This window comes from Rhea pennata, chromosome 5 (genome assembly GCF_028389875.1).
Source record: "Rhea pennata isolate bPtePen1 chromosome 5, bPtePen1.pri, whole genome shotgun sequence".
NCBI classification, from domain to species: domain Eukaryota; kingdom Metazoa; phylum Chordata; class Aves; order Rheiformes; family Rheidae; genus Rhea; species Rhea pennata.
This window is the reverse complement of record NC_084667.1, coordinates 13760658-13776218: the sequence shown is the minus strand read 5'-3', so window position 1 is coordinate 13776218 and position 15561 is coordinate 13760658. Positions and strand designations below refer to the sequence as shown.

Here is a 15561-nt window from a genome sequence, read left to right as displayed (position 1 = left end):
ACCCTTACATGATGAGGCTGTTTACAACCATTTACTCCAGATTCCAGAGGGCAAAGATCCAACACCTGTGCTCACAAAATTTAGATCCAATAGGGACAAATAACTTAAGTTGTACCTAGACAGTTCCCGCTTGCTTTTTAAAATAAACCATCTAAGCAAAGGTAAGCCTTTCATGTCACAGAGCAATGTTGTTTTTCTTCATATTCCGATTTTTGTTTTATTTTGATTTTCACTTAAACACATTTCACTAGTATTAAGAGATTTAAGTATGAATTACTTCTGTACTTTAATTTTCATATGTACTTGACGTCCCTGTATTATCTGTTCTTGAGGGGGGGAAAAAAAAAGACAAGTTCACAAAGCACAAACTGGAAATACAAACCTCCTTCCCAGAGATCAATATAATAAAAGAGGTAGAGGTCTAATGACAACTGTGACAAACTTAACCCTCCGACACCCATTCCCAACTATTAGAAGGAAAAATAAAGGATAAGAGGCTTGTAACATGATACTGTCCTACATCTGCTTAGCTAAAGATTCTGGGTGAGAGAATTCCCATGAAACTGTCACTGCTCTTGGAGGAAAGGCTCTCATCTCCCTCCCCAAACTCCTATAAAGAAAAAAAAAGTGTGACAAAGTGGGACAATGTAGACTTACTCCATTTAACTCTCTACTATTTAATCCCCTTTAAAACTTTAAAGTTATTTTATTCCTTCCTTCTCCAGAAAGTTCCATCGCTGCTTTGTTTTTCTTCCCCCTTATAAGTAAGATCCAAAGTTATGAATGTGCCCATACTCAGGTTTTATCCACAGATGAGGCTGAACAAGTGATAACTTAGTCTTCTATACTAGTTACTAGGGCTCAGAGTGTGAACAGCTACCAATTTAAACAAACTGATTCTTGGGGAAATTTATCATGTCTATGAAAATAAGTGTAAGGCACTCTTAAGAACACATCCTAACCAAAAATTTAGGCTACCATATTAGAAGAAAGCAGAACTATTCCAAATTTTGTATTGGATAATGCAACTATGTATATGGACATGCATTAGTTAATTTATTATTATTTTTATTATTTCATTATATTCTGCTTGGAAGAAGGCCAAACTAGCACTCAGAAGGTCATGAGGGTAACATTTGAGGATAACATTCTATCAGGCATTTGTGATGATACTTCCCCAATAAAAGAACTAAAACTTATTCCAGACAAAGTTCTACAATAACTGTGACTCCCTCTACCAGACAGCTGGAAATACCTGAACACAAACTGCAGATTTTTTACACAACACAACAAACAACAAAAAAATCCACAACACACACACATGCACACACAATGAGAACACAACCACCCCTACATGCACTCTTCTTAGGAAAGAAAAGTCACATTACTTGAAGTCTAGGTTGTTCTGTATATTATTCAGATTAAACACAGAATATCCAGATGTCACTCATTCAAGTTTCATACAAAGGTTTAACTATTTCTCTATCAAATAGGAACTCTCATCTGACTTTTCAGCTACTTGTAATGACCAGCCCTACAAATTCTCAGCAAGAACTGAAATAAGAGGCATACGGCCCATGCATTCACAAAAGCAATGAAATTTGTCTTCTAATACCAAACACATTTTTGCCAAACCGTATATAACTGAAGTTTCACACTTCTTGACCAAGCATCTACACCTGGTCTCCTTTGGGCTGGAAGGCAGAGAACCCACGCTTTCTGGCAGCAACTGAGATCCGTTCAAAAATAAAGCTTTCAGTGATCGTCAGAATTAATAAAGTTTAGTTTCCTATACACATGCATTTATTGGTTAACAACCCTCTTCTCATCACTGAGGCATTTGTAAGTTTATCATCTGTGTGAATTCTCACATGCTAAACTCTATTTTAAAAACCATGCTTGTACAATATTCCATTTAAGCTGCTGCAGAACCTTTGAGGAGAAATGAACAAGCAGCTCAGTCCATATATTCAATATAATTAAGAAATCTCTACAATTGTAGCTCATGCTGATTTATAATTCCTGGTGAACTAGTGATCTTCCTCATTAAAAAAACAGTATCAACTTATTAAATGTACATAACAAGTTACTGTTCTAAGTTTACCTAGTAACAGTTTCTGAAGAAAGCTAAAAATGGAGATGAGTGGCAAAGGGGAAAACACTGAAAAGGAGAAACATCTCCTTAAGATACCAACTTTTGCTAGAAAACAAGGCAGAGGAAAAAGTACACAGTTTAGCATGGAAAGCTAGTCACACAGAAGAAAATTAGAATAGAAACAAGGAATAAAGCCCAAGACTCCATTGCTGTGGTTGAAACATGAAAAAACAAATTCAAGAAGAGACTGGAAGGATATTTACAATTACATCAAACCACAGTTGCTACAACAGTCTGAAGGAAAACATTTTGAAGCAGGGAATAGCGATTACCATGAAGCCATCTGTTCTGAACACTGAATCAAACATTTTCATAGGCTAGCCTGAAACCTGATAGAATTATGAACTTCAGTTATTCTACTTCTATCTTTAGCATTGATACAGAAATTTGTCTCTCTCAGTTGCACTATTTCACTGTTAGAAACAAGTGTTTCTTGTATAGCCTTCTTGACTGTAACGTTGATAGATTTTAGTGGCAAAAACTTAAAATGATCACCTAATTTGATCTCTGGCCAAATACAGCCCCTATATCCAGGGATCACTTTATCCAGGAATGCGGATATCAATAGTGAGCAATATATTCAGCAGACAATGTTCATATCTTATGTTAATCTTAATGAAATATTTCACCTGATTTTGCACTTTGATTCATTGATCTTAAGGGAAAAAAAAGACTGTAAATCTTTAGAACATATGGTCTTTCGTCATAAAAGGTGTTCAATATTAATATCATACGTAGAAAATGTTTGTTTTGACTAGGCTTCTATTAACTATAACATCAATTGTTAAATTGTTAGACAACTTCTGTGTATCTTGCAATTGCATCCCATAGCTACATTTGACAGCAATGTTCAACACTTCTATTATAGCTCAGGGAGTTCTCAGGAACTCTTCTTGGCCACATACATAACAATAAATCCAGGTACATCTACAAAGAGGCATGAGAGAAGCAACCAAATGTAAATACAGCTTGGTTTATATCAAGTGTCAGGAATTCTTATACAACTCATTTGAGATGAATAAACTAGAAGTTTATCAACAATATATGCTATTTGTCAACAAAATTCACGTTCTTTCCAAATCAAGTTAAAAAGCACGCATACACACTTGCAGAAAAAGGTGCACAAACACTGCCAGCCTAAGACATATCTCACTTCCACAGTGATTCAAGGCATTTTAAAAGAACTGCCTCTTTGGGGAACTTGAGAGTACTTGCCTTTGGTCAAATTTTATAAGTTATATCCTCAGAAAACAAACAAAAAATGAACAGATGCAGTGTTTTTCCACTTAACTTTCAACTTCCCCTTAGCACATGCAGCAGTGTTGTGGCATGCATTTTTCATCTAGTATCCTGAATTTCTACCACATAGCTCTGCAGGCTTTTAGGCAGAATATCTACTACTCTTTGCATGGTACTCTTAAAGGAGTGTGCTTCTATCAAGTAAAAGGAATTCTCTTGCAAGTACTACTCAGGACTTTTGGCAAGCAACTACACACATTCTTGGCTCTCAACACTCACTGCTGTGAGTTGGGCAAAACCTGGCATCTTTTTTTTTTTTTTTTTGGTAAATAAAAACCAATTCCCACAGATCTTACTACAGTTGCTTTACAGAACCACAAAACATAAAGAAAGATGACAGTTATTTTGCTCATAAACCATGTAATAAAATCCCTTCACATAAAGCAGCAATAACCAGGACAGTCCCCACACAAAATATTATGCTTCAACTGCATTTTGCTTTATTAGATAGCAATAAATAATTTATTAGATACTAGATTTAAGTGTTATTTCAGTGTGAAATTCCAAAACTGCAGGCTGCAGAATTCTATTTCTGCTTTATACATTATTCCTAACATTGTTTAAACCTTCAAGGATTAAATGGCTACATCTCAGGTCTACTGAGACAACAAAAGAACCAAAAAAATCAGAAGTCCATCTGTAAACTCAACCTTTACTTCATTACACAAAGCAGCAATGACACAAGAAAATTAAGCTTCTGAAGTAAAATATTGGGAAGGATTAAAAATCGAATTTCTATTTCAGTCTTGAGTCAAATACTGCATACCTTTTTGGCACACTCCAGGTTGTTCAAGGCTGACATCCTGAATCAAGACTTTACAGAACCAGGAATGAAATAGTTTTTAGGTTCAAATAAAGAACCTCAAGTGCAAAAGAGTCCTTTCTACTGGCTAATCTGCTTAATTCAATCCAATTATGGCAAGAGTCTCAAACACGTGAATAGAGACAGTTTGCATATACATAATTAGATTACATTAAAACTGCACATTTTATGGTTTGTACCATTTATAACTTTAGAGTTTGACTTGCTATGCAAAATTGGTTTAGTAGTTTGAGTATGGATAATCAGATTCCCAAAGAACAGATCAAAAACCCCATCTTGTGGAACTGTATTTTTCCACACACAGAAGGCCACCAAAAGCATAGAAGAGCTCTACAACACAGAGAAATTAAGTAACTGCAGACTGCTAAAACTGTGCAACATATGCATAGTAGGAAAAAAGTGATATATTGGTAACAGCTGACATGATCAATTTGTTATATAGCAGAGAACTCTTGTTTTTAGCTTTAGATAGGAGAACTGTTTAATGATTACATGCAGACACACTAAAATAGATATATACATACATACACACAAATATACTCAAACTGAAAAGATGAACAGGTTTCCATATGTCAAAGGAAAAGCAAGATTCTAATCCAAGCTCACAGAAGTCTGTTTTGTCCACTTGTACAGATGCAGTGTAAACCACAAAATACATAAGAACACAGTAAGTTGTTATTTCAGTATTACAAACATAACCAAGCACAAAAGGAAAAACAGTATTATATGCAATTTTCCAGAATATGTAAGTATCTGAAAAAATAGTTCTGTTAAAACCTAAATGTACAGCAAGCTGTAAGGAAAAAAAAAAATAAGGGTGCATCTTTTCTAATAAATATAGAATTAGGGGAGAACACCACAGCTTTTGAGGTCAGCTCCAGTTTTACTAAACGTCACTGTGTCATATACTGCATTAAATTTGTTCTTTAAATCTCTACAAATTCCGATCTAGAAATAGCAGACACTTGAAAGAAACCACGCACAGGAGACTATCTTAGTGATATTTTCCAAGTATCACTAGACACCTATCCAACCTTTTAGGAATCTAAACATCTTTGCAAATCTAACCTATAGGTCACCAGTGCACTAACTACTCTTAGTACTTTAAGTCAGCTAACTATTGTAAGACATTTCCATTTGATTTGTTATACATCCACCACATTTAATGTATTTACTTACAAATTTTTCAAGTGCAGTTTGCAAAGTGCTGGCTACCTACACTTCAATGAATTTCAATTTCTATTCAAATACCCAAGTTACCTTGTTAAAAAAAAAGGGGGGGGGGGAGAGGTCTTTCAGTAGTTCCTGGCATGGTAATATAAAAACAAAACTGCTAAGTTGTATTTGCTTAAGTAAGATAATGTACAAATTTGTACATCCTCTTGCTTAGTAAAGATTAGAGGCCATATCCACTGTTAAACATGTTTTAGTTATATGAGCAAGTAAGAATGTTTAGTTACATCCCTAAAGACTCAAATGTAAAATTACAATGATCAATTTAAATCATATTTGAAAATTAGGAAGCTAAGCTGCTGAAAAAGCAGTATTGCATCAGCGTACTGATTATCCAGTGGGTATCTGAATAATTTACTGTTTTAGAGAGCTAACTCATGCAATCCATAGAATTCAAAAAATAGTTTTATAAAACTATAAAACAATTCTGAGTAAGAAGCTGCACCAGACGACCCCTGGGCTTCCCATCCAACCTATATCCTCTGATCTTACAAAAACCTGAATCAAGTTTATTCTGCAATGCATCTGCTACATGAACCCCCCACCACACACACTTTCACATGCAAATAATTCCTGTGTATCTGTGTAGCATAAGTATACATCATATACATGTAAGGCTTTAAAAAACACTCCCAAGGGTGAAAGTAACTCAACAGGGGGAAATGTTGGTTTTTAAAGCAGCTTAACAGATTCTAAAGAAAAAATAAAATAAAAAAAAAACTCTGATTAATAGTAATCACAGTTACAACTGGAAAAGAAAGCAACAATTGAAGTACAGTCATTAGAGAACTGGTAAGTAACTCAATTCGGTTTCTAGTAGTCTTTTTTTATAAAAAGGAAAAGGACAACAGGAAAGAATTATTTAGATAAATAGATAGGAAGAGAAATTCAAATAATAGTGGCTTAATGCCACATGACTGCACAATGACTCAGGACACAAAAGTGTGTGATATCTTTTCTTTCCAGAAATCCAGAATGACATTCATTTCTTTCAATAAAGGAAATATTTCCCATCCTACCACTAATAGGAAACATGAGATACAGCAAGTGTCATTAATCATTCAGCATCTTCAGATCTGATAACCTGAACTCAGATGGCTTCTTAAATACAGTCTGAAGCCCATAGGTGAGAACCATTTCATTGCTCTCCATGCATAAAACCTACTAAGAACTTCAGAATGATGCTTATCTAAGGAAGAGTTTAAAGAGGAGACTTAAGAGAATAGTGTGGTGAGAACAGCAGCAAGACTTCCCCGGTAAAGCTACCACAGACTTTATACCATTAAGATTAAACACACACGTGAGTCTGTTCCCCCCACATGCTATATCACACTTTTTTGCATGATCAGAATATTTGGTAATATACATTGATTAATCACACACTAATTCTTTCACAGACTATTGACAACTGGTAAGCAAATAAAATATCCTGTACAGTAAAAAATATATTAATCTCCCTTTGCATATCAAAACGGATGCTGAGCAGTTTTAAGCTGTAATAACAGACTAAAATGAAATTAAACTTTGAGCTACTATGGAGAATGTAGTCAAAACAGCCAACACATTAATAAGCCCTTTTATTAATCACATTTACTCCCAGTAGATATATCACAGAACTATCATTTTAACAACACAACTATATTTGAAATACTCAGCTTGCAAAGTTAGTCCTGAAAGCACAACCTCGATTTTTTCATTAAAAGAACTGCAGAGCTCTGTTACTAGGAATAACAAAGACAGAAATAAATCCCATCTGCAGATAATTTTTTTAATACTGAAAGTATATGAAGAAGATAGAGCTAGTCATAAACCAGTAAAATTTGAGCAACAGTCAATATATAGTAGAGCTTCACAATGACATATTTGTAATTATTTCTCCCTTAAAGTAATGGTATTGATTTTTAAAGTTAGCTCTTAAGCTAGTGTCAGAAAAGAACTATCAGTCAATTCTCACCTCACTTTCACTTCAAAACTCTTCTTTTATGATAGGACAGTCACAGTAGTTTAGGCAGTCTAAATATTGTAGCAGGGTCACTAAATTGATTACATGTTCTTCAAAATAATTTGTCTCTTCACAGAAGATATAGTTTTACAAACTGTTTGTGCCCCTTAGTTAACAAGATCCAGATTCACAATCCCAAAAGTCAGACTGAAACAATTACTAATCACACACTACTCTGAAAACATCCTTCAAACTCACTGAACCTCCACAACATGAAAGAGCTTTGCAGGTAATGCAGTCAGTGTGGCTGACAACAAAACCTGAAGGACTGCAACTAGTATTACTATCAGCTACTACAAGTAAGCTTATTCCTCACATTATACCAAGCAAAGTAATTATTATAGAAAGTAAAAAGTTGCATTCTTCTCCTTAGCACAGGAAGTCCAGTATGTTCTCATAATAAGGACATTAAAAAAAAGAATCTTAATGTAAACAACATTGTACAGCTAACTAACAATGACAACGCTAAGCAAAATCAAATCTCCAGGAGAATTTAGTTTAGTAGCTAAACCACCATTTAAAAATAAATAAATAAATAAATAAAAAATAGTTCAAGACTGCTTGGTAGAAGTTTCCAGTACCATCTCAAGCCATGGTAGAGAAATTATCTAAGAGGCAGCAAAGAATCGTTTCTATATTCTCAATTCTCTAAACCATACAGTCTTTTAAACAAGAATAGTCTTGATTTTATTGTCAACATATAATTTGATATTTGAGTAATACAGCGGAACATGTCTGATTTGATCACAATTATTGTAAGTTTCTGGTTAACCAAGACTGCCAGTAACAAATACTTAACACCACTGCCTAGAGATTTCGTAACATTTCTTTGAATTCAATTCCCATTTCTGTGGATCTTCCAAGAGAAGACAAAGGAAATGCTTTGTCAATTTTGCTGGGCAAAAACAAAGAAACAGGCAGCCGTCTAAGTGTGGCTACTCACTTAGACGTCTAACTTAAATCACCCATACCAGACTCATTAACAAAATGTGGCAAGATTATTTCTGGTAGTTCAGTTACTTACCTCCACTTGCTGATTCTTGTTCCTCTCCTTCAGGAAATGTAGCCTGGCTTGGTAAGCTATTCCTAGAACGAGTGACTGACTCTAAGTGTGAAGCCCTTCCCAACAGAGATAGCTCATCTAGCACCTCTCCCTCTTTGGCCTCCAAATCAGATTTTGAAGTGGTTAGTTGTTTTATGTTACCTGGTGCCATTAGGCTATTTGGGTCATTTAAGCAAGCCACAGTACCACTGTCCAGGCTTAATACTCTGGCACGATTCTTGGCACTGTTTGTGCTAGAAGTCCGACGTGTAGACCGTTTTTTGCTAATTCCTTCAGAGCTTAAGTGGGTTTTGTGAATATTTTCAGCGTCTGTGCCCCCACGCTCTTTAGTAATGTATTTGGTCTTTAGAGCATTGTACTTCCCCTCAGGTGACTGGCATGAATGGGAGGTGGTGCTGGAAGAGCTATCACTGCTGAACTGGTGAGCTGACTGCATACTTGATGTCCTGCTCAAGTCACTTTGATCACTGGAGTCCTCATCATGACAAAACACAGCACTGTGGGGTTTAGTACCAGATACTCCTCGGAAGGAAACATATTCCCTGTGCCGACTTGAGTCAAAACTACTAGCCCGCTTTTTTCCTGTCCGTCTCCGGCTTGATTTGTGAGATGAGGCTGTTCGATGTATTAAGCTAGAAGACTTTGGTCGAACATCTCCTTCTTTTTGTTTTCCACCTGTTTCTTTAGAAGTTCTTGAATCTACCAACACAGCTAGTTTCTCACTCTGCTCATCTCTTTGTTCAGCAGCCTTCCCAGGCAGCCCGTCAGCTTGCGTAGTCAATTCATTGGCATGTGGGTTCTTATTGGCCTCTTCAGAAGCAGAAGCACTGAGACCTTTCTGATTCTGCATCTCATCAGATGCATTAGAACCCTTTGCCTCTTGAACACCACTGTTAGTGCTCACTTCAACAGCAGTCCTTTCACTACTAGTCCTTTTGTCAGTAGTAGAGCTACTGTCATCCTCCGAGTCAACACCACAATCCATTTTTTTGCTGTCCTTTTCTTCTCTAGGAGATTCCTCCTCATGCTCTGACAGCACACTTTCTATGTGTGTTGAGCTAGTATGTTCACTTTTATAGCTACTGATGGTACTGTTAGTGTCACGATCAGTCCCACTGCAATAGCTTTCTGTTGAGCCACTACTTCTAGTACTGAGGCTTCTCAGACTGTCCACACTTCTGTCTGCTTTCAAGGATTTGCTCTTCCCACTCTTGGCCAATGGCTGGGGACTGCTACTTTTCAGAATGTCATCTAGTTGAAAAACTCCTGAAATGCAAGAGTTCTCAGCCAAGGACTCTTTGGATCCAGCAGGAGGCTTGGAAGCTTCTAACTCACTGACAGGATCTAGTCCTCGTCTTTGCTGATACAGAGGGAAGTCATTTAGTGAAGCATCTGGAAAAGCAACAGCAGAGCTAGAAGTCCTTGGTACACCTCGTGGTCTGTGATCCTTTCTATAGGAGTGAGAATGCAAAGTTACAAGCGAAGCTACTTCTGTGTCACACGCACTAGACTTAGCCTGGTCCACCAGCTGGTTATTCGAGAGGCACACTTTGTCACTGTTGTCTCTTGGCAAATCCTGTCCAGAGGATAACGAGGGTTGGATGGAGACAAACGAGTCATTGGACACCAGATGAAAAAGCTTCCGATCAGTTGCCAGATCTGTTTAAGTATACAATTGAAAATATTTAAAACATTCAAGTTATGCTTTTAGCTTTACAACTGCTTGTTTATGTCAGAAAGTAAATAAAGTAATAAATCCATGTGGAAGTACTATGCATTAATTACCACTTAAAAAAAAGATTTTCTAGCATTTCAGCAAAACTGACAGTGACTTTTTTTGTTAAAGCAGCTCTTAATATATTTAACCTAGCAGATAATAAAAGACAATATAAATTCTGACAAATCTCCAGTCTTCTTTCTTGCTTGTATGTCTCAGACAATATTACATATCCTGAAGTTTATTTACAAAGCAGTCTAACTCTGCCTTTTGTCATGTCTCCTGCATGCAGTGACTGTCTTGCATAAACTTTAAAATAATTAGAGGAAATATGAATAAATTGTATCAAATTTGAAGTTCAAAAAAAAAAAAAAAAAAACAGAACACCCACACACCTTTTCCACCAGATAGCAGATAAGCTCACGTACACATTTAACAAGGACCTACAGGCACTGGTACAGGTTGATCAGGGCTACAATTAAACTGCCTGAGAAGTTACTGAGATTCTTCTGAACAGTGATGAATTCCAGCTTTACAAAAACAAGTGCTTACTGCTCTAACAAAATTTATTCCTAACTTCCAAAATCAGTGCTGTTAAGGCAAATTACAAGGATTGATTGTTGGTTCTTGCTCAGAATCATTGTTAATACAGTCACAAGCTTTTTCTCATGAAAGTGCCACATGCAGGTAGTATTGAGAATCAGTTTTTTTTTTTTTTTTTTGGTGTTGTCATAAAATAGAAAATCTGGAGGTCAAATTGAGTTACTACAATTGCCAAAGGTTTTGTACGGTATATTGGCATATGTGTAACTTAAGAAACTTGGCAAACAGTTCTGTTACTTAGCTGAAAGTAGAATCTTGCTGCTTATTACCATAGCACTGCTATATATAACACTAAATCTTACACATACTTTCTGCACTAAATCATGCAGTCATAAATCCAAATACATTTAAGGAATCTAACAGTCTGCTGAGATTAGCCAAAATGAACTACAGTATTCCCAGGGTTAACTTCCTGTTAATCACCATAATGTGCTTTAAATCAGCAAACAAAGGATTTCCCTATGGCTTTATGCTCCATTTTAGTTGAAGTAGATTTTTTTTCCCATGACAAAGGTAAAAAAAATTTTAAGAAAAACAAACACTGAAAAGGAAAGAAAACAAACAGCAATGCGCAAGCAGAGAACCCAAGGTAGATGTTTCCTTCCATATTAGAAAAAACTACAAAACTCTACTAGAAAACTCTACACGGTCTAGCTATAGAGTCTACCTCTAAAAACAGAACACTGTACAGGCTTATTTACAGGAAAGCACGCCTGATGTAAAACACACCCTTTTGGCTGTACAGGAAAGCAAAGTGTATTACCCTACACTGAATTCCATGAATTCCAGACCACTTGTAATATCAGAGGTCTACAGTCTAGAGACACACAAGCTAAGTATCTTGCAGCAGTAAGCAGGCAGATATACAGTAAATGCTTGTTACCTGCTAGAAAGAGCTAGAACAAGAAACATACAGTCAAAGAATAAAGTTCAAATGATTCAATCCATGCATCCTGGAAGCTTAACAGGAATTCAGAAAAAAGTGCACTTCAAGATACCCTTCCTAGATTCTATCAACAAATTTCATGGATTTATTTAGCAGAGTCTTTGGTAATAAAATACCATGTTTAATATTCAGCAAGAAGAAATTTTACCTTGCTCTTCACTCCCTTCTTTACATAGGCTAGAACTCTGGCCAAGACTTAAACTGATATCATCAGAGGTCTTTGCAGTGTCAGTATCTCCTGTAAATTTTAAGAAAGAGTATTATTGCTAACTCTCGTTCAATTACACAGATCTTTCATGAAGAAAAAGTGTATTAAACAGAATTCAATGGAGGTAAAGACTAAGAGATAAGTATATCTGAATATTCCTTTTTTAGTACAGCTGCCAATAAAAATAGGAACAGATGTTTATCTGAGTACTTCTGAAGATGCAGAAAGTAAAGAAAAATCAAAAAGGTAACAAATTCAAGTATTTTCTTTTGTCTTACTAGTCATTTTATCAACTCAAGTTTACAAGATAACAACTTTACATACTACAAATAATTCATCTTTTCTTCTCAGAGATATTTACAATGGCTGTTCTGGGCAACAACTTTGCTAGATGCTGGGTAACAAGAAATACCAAATCACTGAAAAACAATACCAGAAGGGTCACTGGCCGCATGCAACTCAAACGTAGGAAAAAGTCTACTCAATTCAAATCCAAGGAAGACGTCTTCCAGTTAGTAAATGCTGCACTTGCCTCAGGAAGTTCTGAGGATAAACAAGGTAGATAGTATTTTATCCTAAAGGATAACTAGAAATCTCACCTTTGATGGTTGCTGCTGTTCCCAGACGAGATAACCCAGACCCAACCTAGAAACAGAAAGTCACATTTAAAAAGCTGTAAGTTTTTAGAAATTACACAGCTGTTACTTCTTATTACTGGAATACATGTATTTGCTTATATACACAGTGGAGATTGTCAAAAGTTTTTGTGCTTTTGAGAAGAGCTGTAAAGTCTTTTCTGCCTCAGAACATTTCTACTGTGAACATAATGACAACATCTAAATTATGCATCCAATCACATCACCACATTATTTTGTTCTAGCCAATGAACATAGAGATTTTAATATGTGGATTTTAAATACACAGTTTCTAATCTGAACGTTTTCCTCGAAAAAACACATAACATGGAAAAAACCCTGCATGTTCGGTGGTAGACTAATAACTACTATATAGTAAGCTGAATGTTGACTGCAGTGTATATTGTTGCCTAAAATGCTTAAAGAAAACAAATTAATAAAACATTTCTGTTGAGCATAGTAAGTATTGAACTAAATCGAAAAACTGCTCCAGTTGGAAGAGATGCATATTTTTATCAAGGTTAGTTTTCAGGTATATCAAGAAGGTGACCAGATAGTAAAAAACTTAAGTATCTGCACATGGAAAGCAGCAGCAACATGAACAGGGGACAAGGCAGGATGATCCTTGCTGGTAACTGAATAAACTCAGATCAGTTTAACTTGATCATAATGAACATAGTCTTTCCCGCAAATGTAATTTCTCTTTTGAAAATAGTTCAAGTACACACACTACAGTTCCCTCAAAGTAAGCAAATGTATTAGTGGAAGACTGTGCACTATCTTTATTTTAGTTCAAATCTTATTTTGAGTTTATAGTATCTTCTTTTTAACCACAATCAGTGGCCAATCAGATGCAAGTAGCTGCGGACATAAAAACGTTGCCTTTCTACACACATACAGCAATCTGTAGATGATACTTTGCAGAAGTGCTAAAGTGAACTTAGCTTTTTCTTTAATAATATCACCAGTATGGTTTCTCTCAAAGAACTCTGAGCACCACACAAAATGACAAAAGCATCTAATTATTCAGAAATAGGATAGCAGCAGGGTGCTCAAAGGTACAATCTGAATCTTAAAGTGCTAGCAGTTTGACTTTACCAAACGCTTCTTGGGATGTTTTATTTCAGAAGTCCAGTTCAAGTGAATCAAAAAAAATAAAATAAAAACCTACTAATTCTTCTCTGCAAGTACCCCAAACAAAGTAATCTGAACAAATCACTCATTCTACAGAACAGTAGCTTTGTTACTCACATAATGCAGAAAAGCAGAAGCTGAAGACAAAAAGTTATCCAGTGTATTTTACTATAGTTATTAACATTTTTAGTTAGTCATCTTGCTGTATTTCAACTATTTGTTACCTTTTCACTGCCTTTAGATGCTGCAGCTGAATGCAAGTGCACAGCACCAAAGGAAAAAAAAAAAAGCTGAACTCAGGTATTTACTGCTCAAACACCCTTTTGATACTGGAAATTCCATCACAGGAGGCTAGCAAGCACTAATTTTATCAGTATAGATGTGCTTTAAACAACATCCTTTCTTTAACACTAGCTTCAGTTCTGTTATACTATTAAAGCACATAGGAAAGGATATTGAGCTTCACACACACACACACACTTCAAAACCACTATTCCAGACAGAGCAGACACACACAGTCCCCTGCTGGGCTCTTTTTCCCTTATACGGGCCATCACTTCATATTTCCTATATGTGAATATGCTCCTATGAACACTATAAAGTATCTGCTCTCTTCAAAAGATAAAGTCTCTTAGAGTGTATCTATGCTGTTTAACAGCATTATGCAGATACATCAGTCAACTCTTCCAGAATACCAGCATTGCTTAACACTATGCTACCTCGTACTGCTTGCCCAGAGATCTGATTAGAATAGACTCAGTATTGCAATGCTGCACTAAAGATTTCCATTTCATTCAAGAATAGCTTCTGTACCTTTAACATAAGGTTGTATTGCTCCTCTTCAGCACAACCTTACAGTCTAGCCAGCTAATCTACTTGTTCTCATGAAGACTTGGAAAAAGAAAGATGCCATGACTGGCTAAACATCACAGCCAAAATAACAGGAACAGCATGTGCAGCTCTGTAAGAGTCCAATGCATGCACTGTGGATATACAAAGGAATGGAATAACTTCCCCAATGAAATTACAAAGCAACTAGAGCATAATGAAACTGCATTAAAGTTAAAGAAAGCCAAGTTCTTCAGCCCTTCCATCTGCTGTACTGTAGCCCCTATTTACTGCCTTGCTCCTGCCCTGCTAGAGTCACAGTGAGGATCTTACATGTAATCTAAAAATAAAACATTTTAGTCTTTTCATTTCCAGCAATTTACCTGGCTCTCAACATTAGCAAATCAACATTTTCGATGGCAGTCTGATCTGTCAGGAATAATGACTTTTAGAGAGCCATGCAGCATGCTAAGAAATAAACAGCAGTGAATATATTCTAAAAGGAGATTAAAAGGGAGCCTCCTCAAAGCCAACACAATAGAAATTTACCAGTTAAGTATCCAAATGGCAGAGATCAAATAAAACTAATGGAGAGGAGGGAGAAAGGTAGTATTCAAGGATGAAGTTATGTATTATGGTGTGAGCTAAGGGCTAACTGGTACCAAAAGGAAGAACGAACCTAACCACAGTGTTTCTTGCTTCTTGTCTGACCATGCCATAAACCACTTTGATATACTAAGTCAGAAGAAAGCTAACCCAGGAGCAAATACTTTCTGCTGGGACAGTAAGTTGATTCAAGTCACTAGAACAAACACAAGATGCAAAAAGCTAGAACCAGGCAACTGGGAAAATGCATTGCCACTGTAATAAAGCGGTAAAGCAATGCAGAAATATAAGTTGTTGGACCTCATACAA

General features: G+C 36.1%; 1 protein-coding gene across 6 annotated transcripts in view; it reads right to left on the bottom strand.

Moving 5' to 3' along the window:
• PCNX1 (pecanex 1) overlaps positions 1-15561 on the bottom strand; it is a 93325-nt gene that overhangs the window by 63267 nt on the left and 14497 nt on the right. For all 6 annotated transcript variants that reach the window (XM_062578087.1, XM_062578090.1, XM_062578089.1 and 3 more), the window contains 3 exons: positions 12649-12694; positions 11990-12079; positions 8537-10234 (listed from right to left, as the gene is read on the bottom strand). In XM_062578087.1, coding sequence (XP_062434071.1) covers positions 8537-10234; positions 11990-12079; positions 12649-12694 — 1834 coding nt within the window. The remainder of the gene's footprint in view (positions 1-8536; positions 10235-11989; positions 12080-12648; positions 12695-15561) is intronic.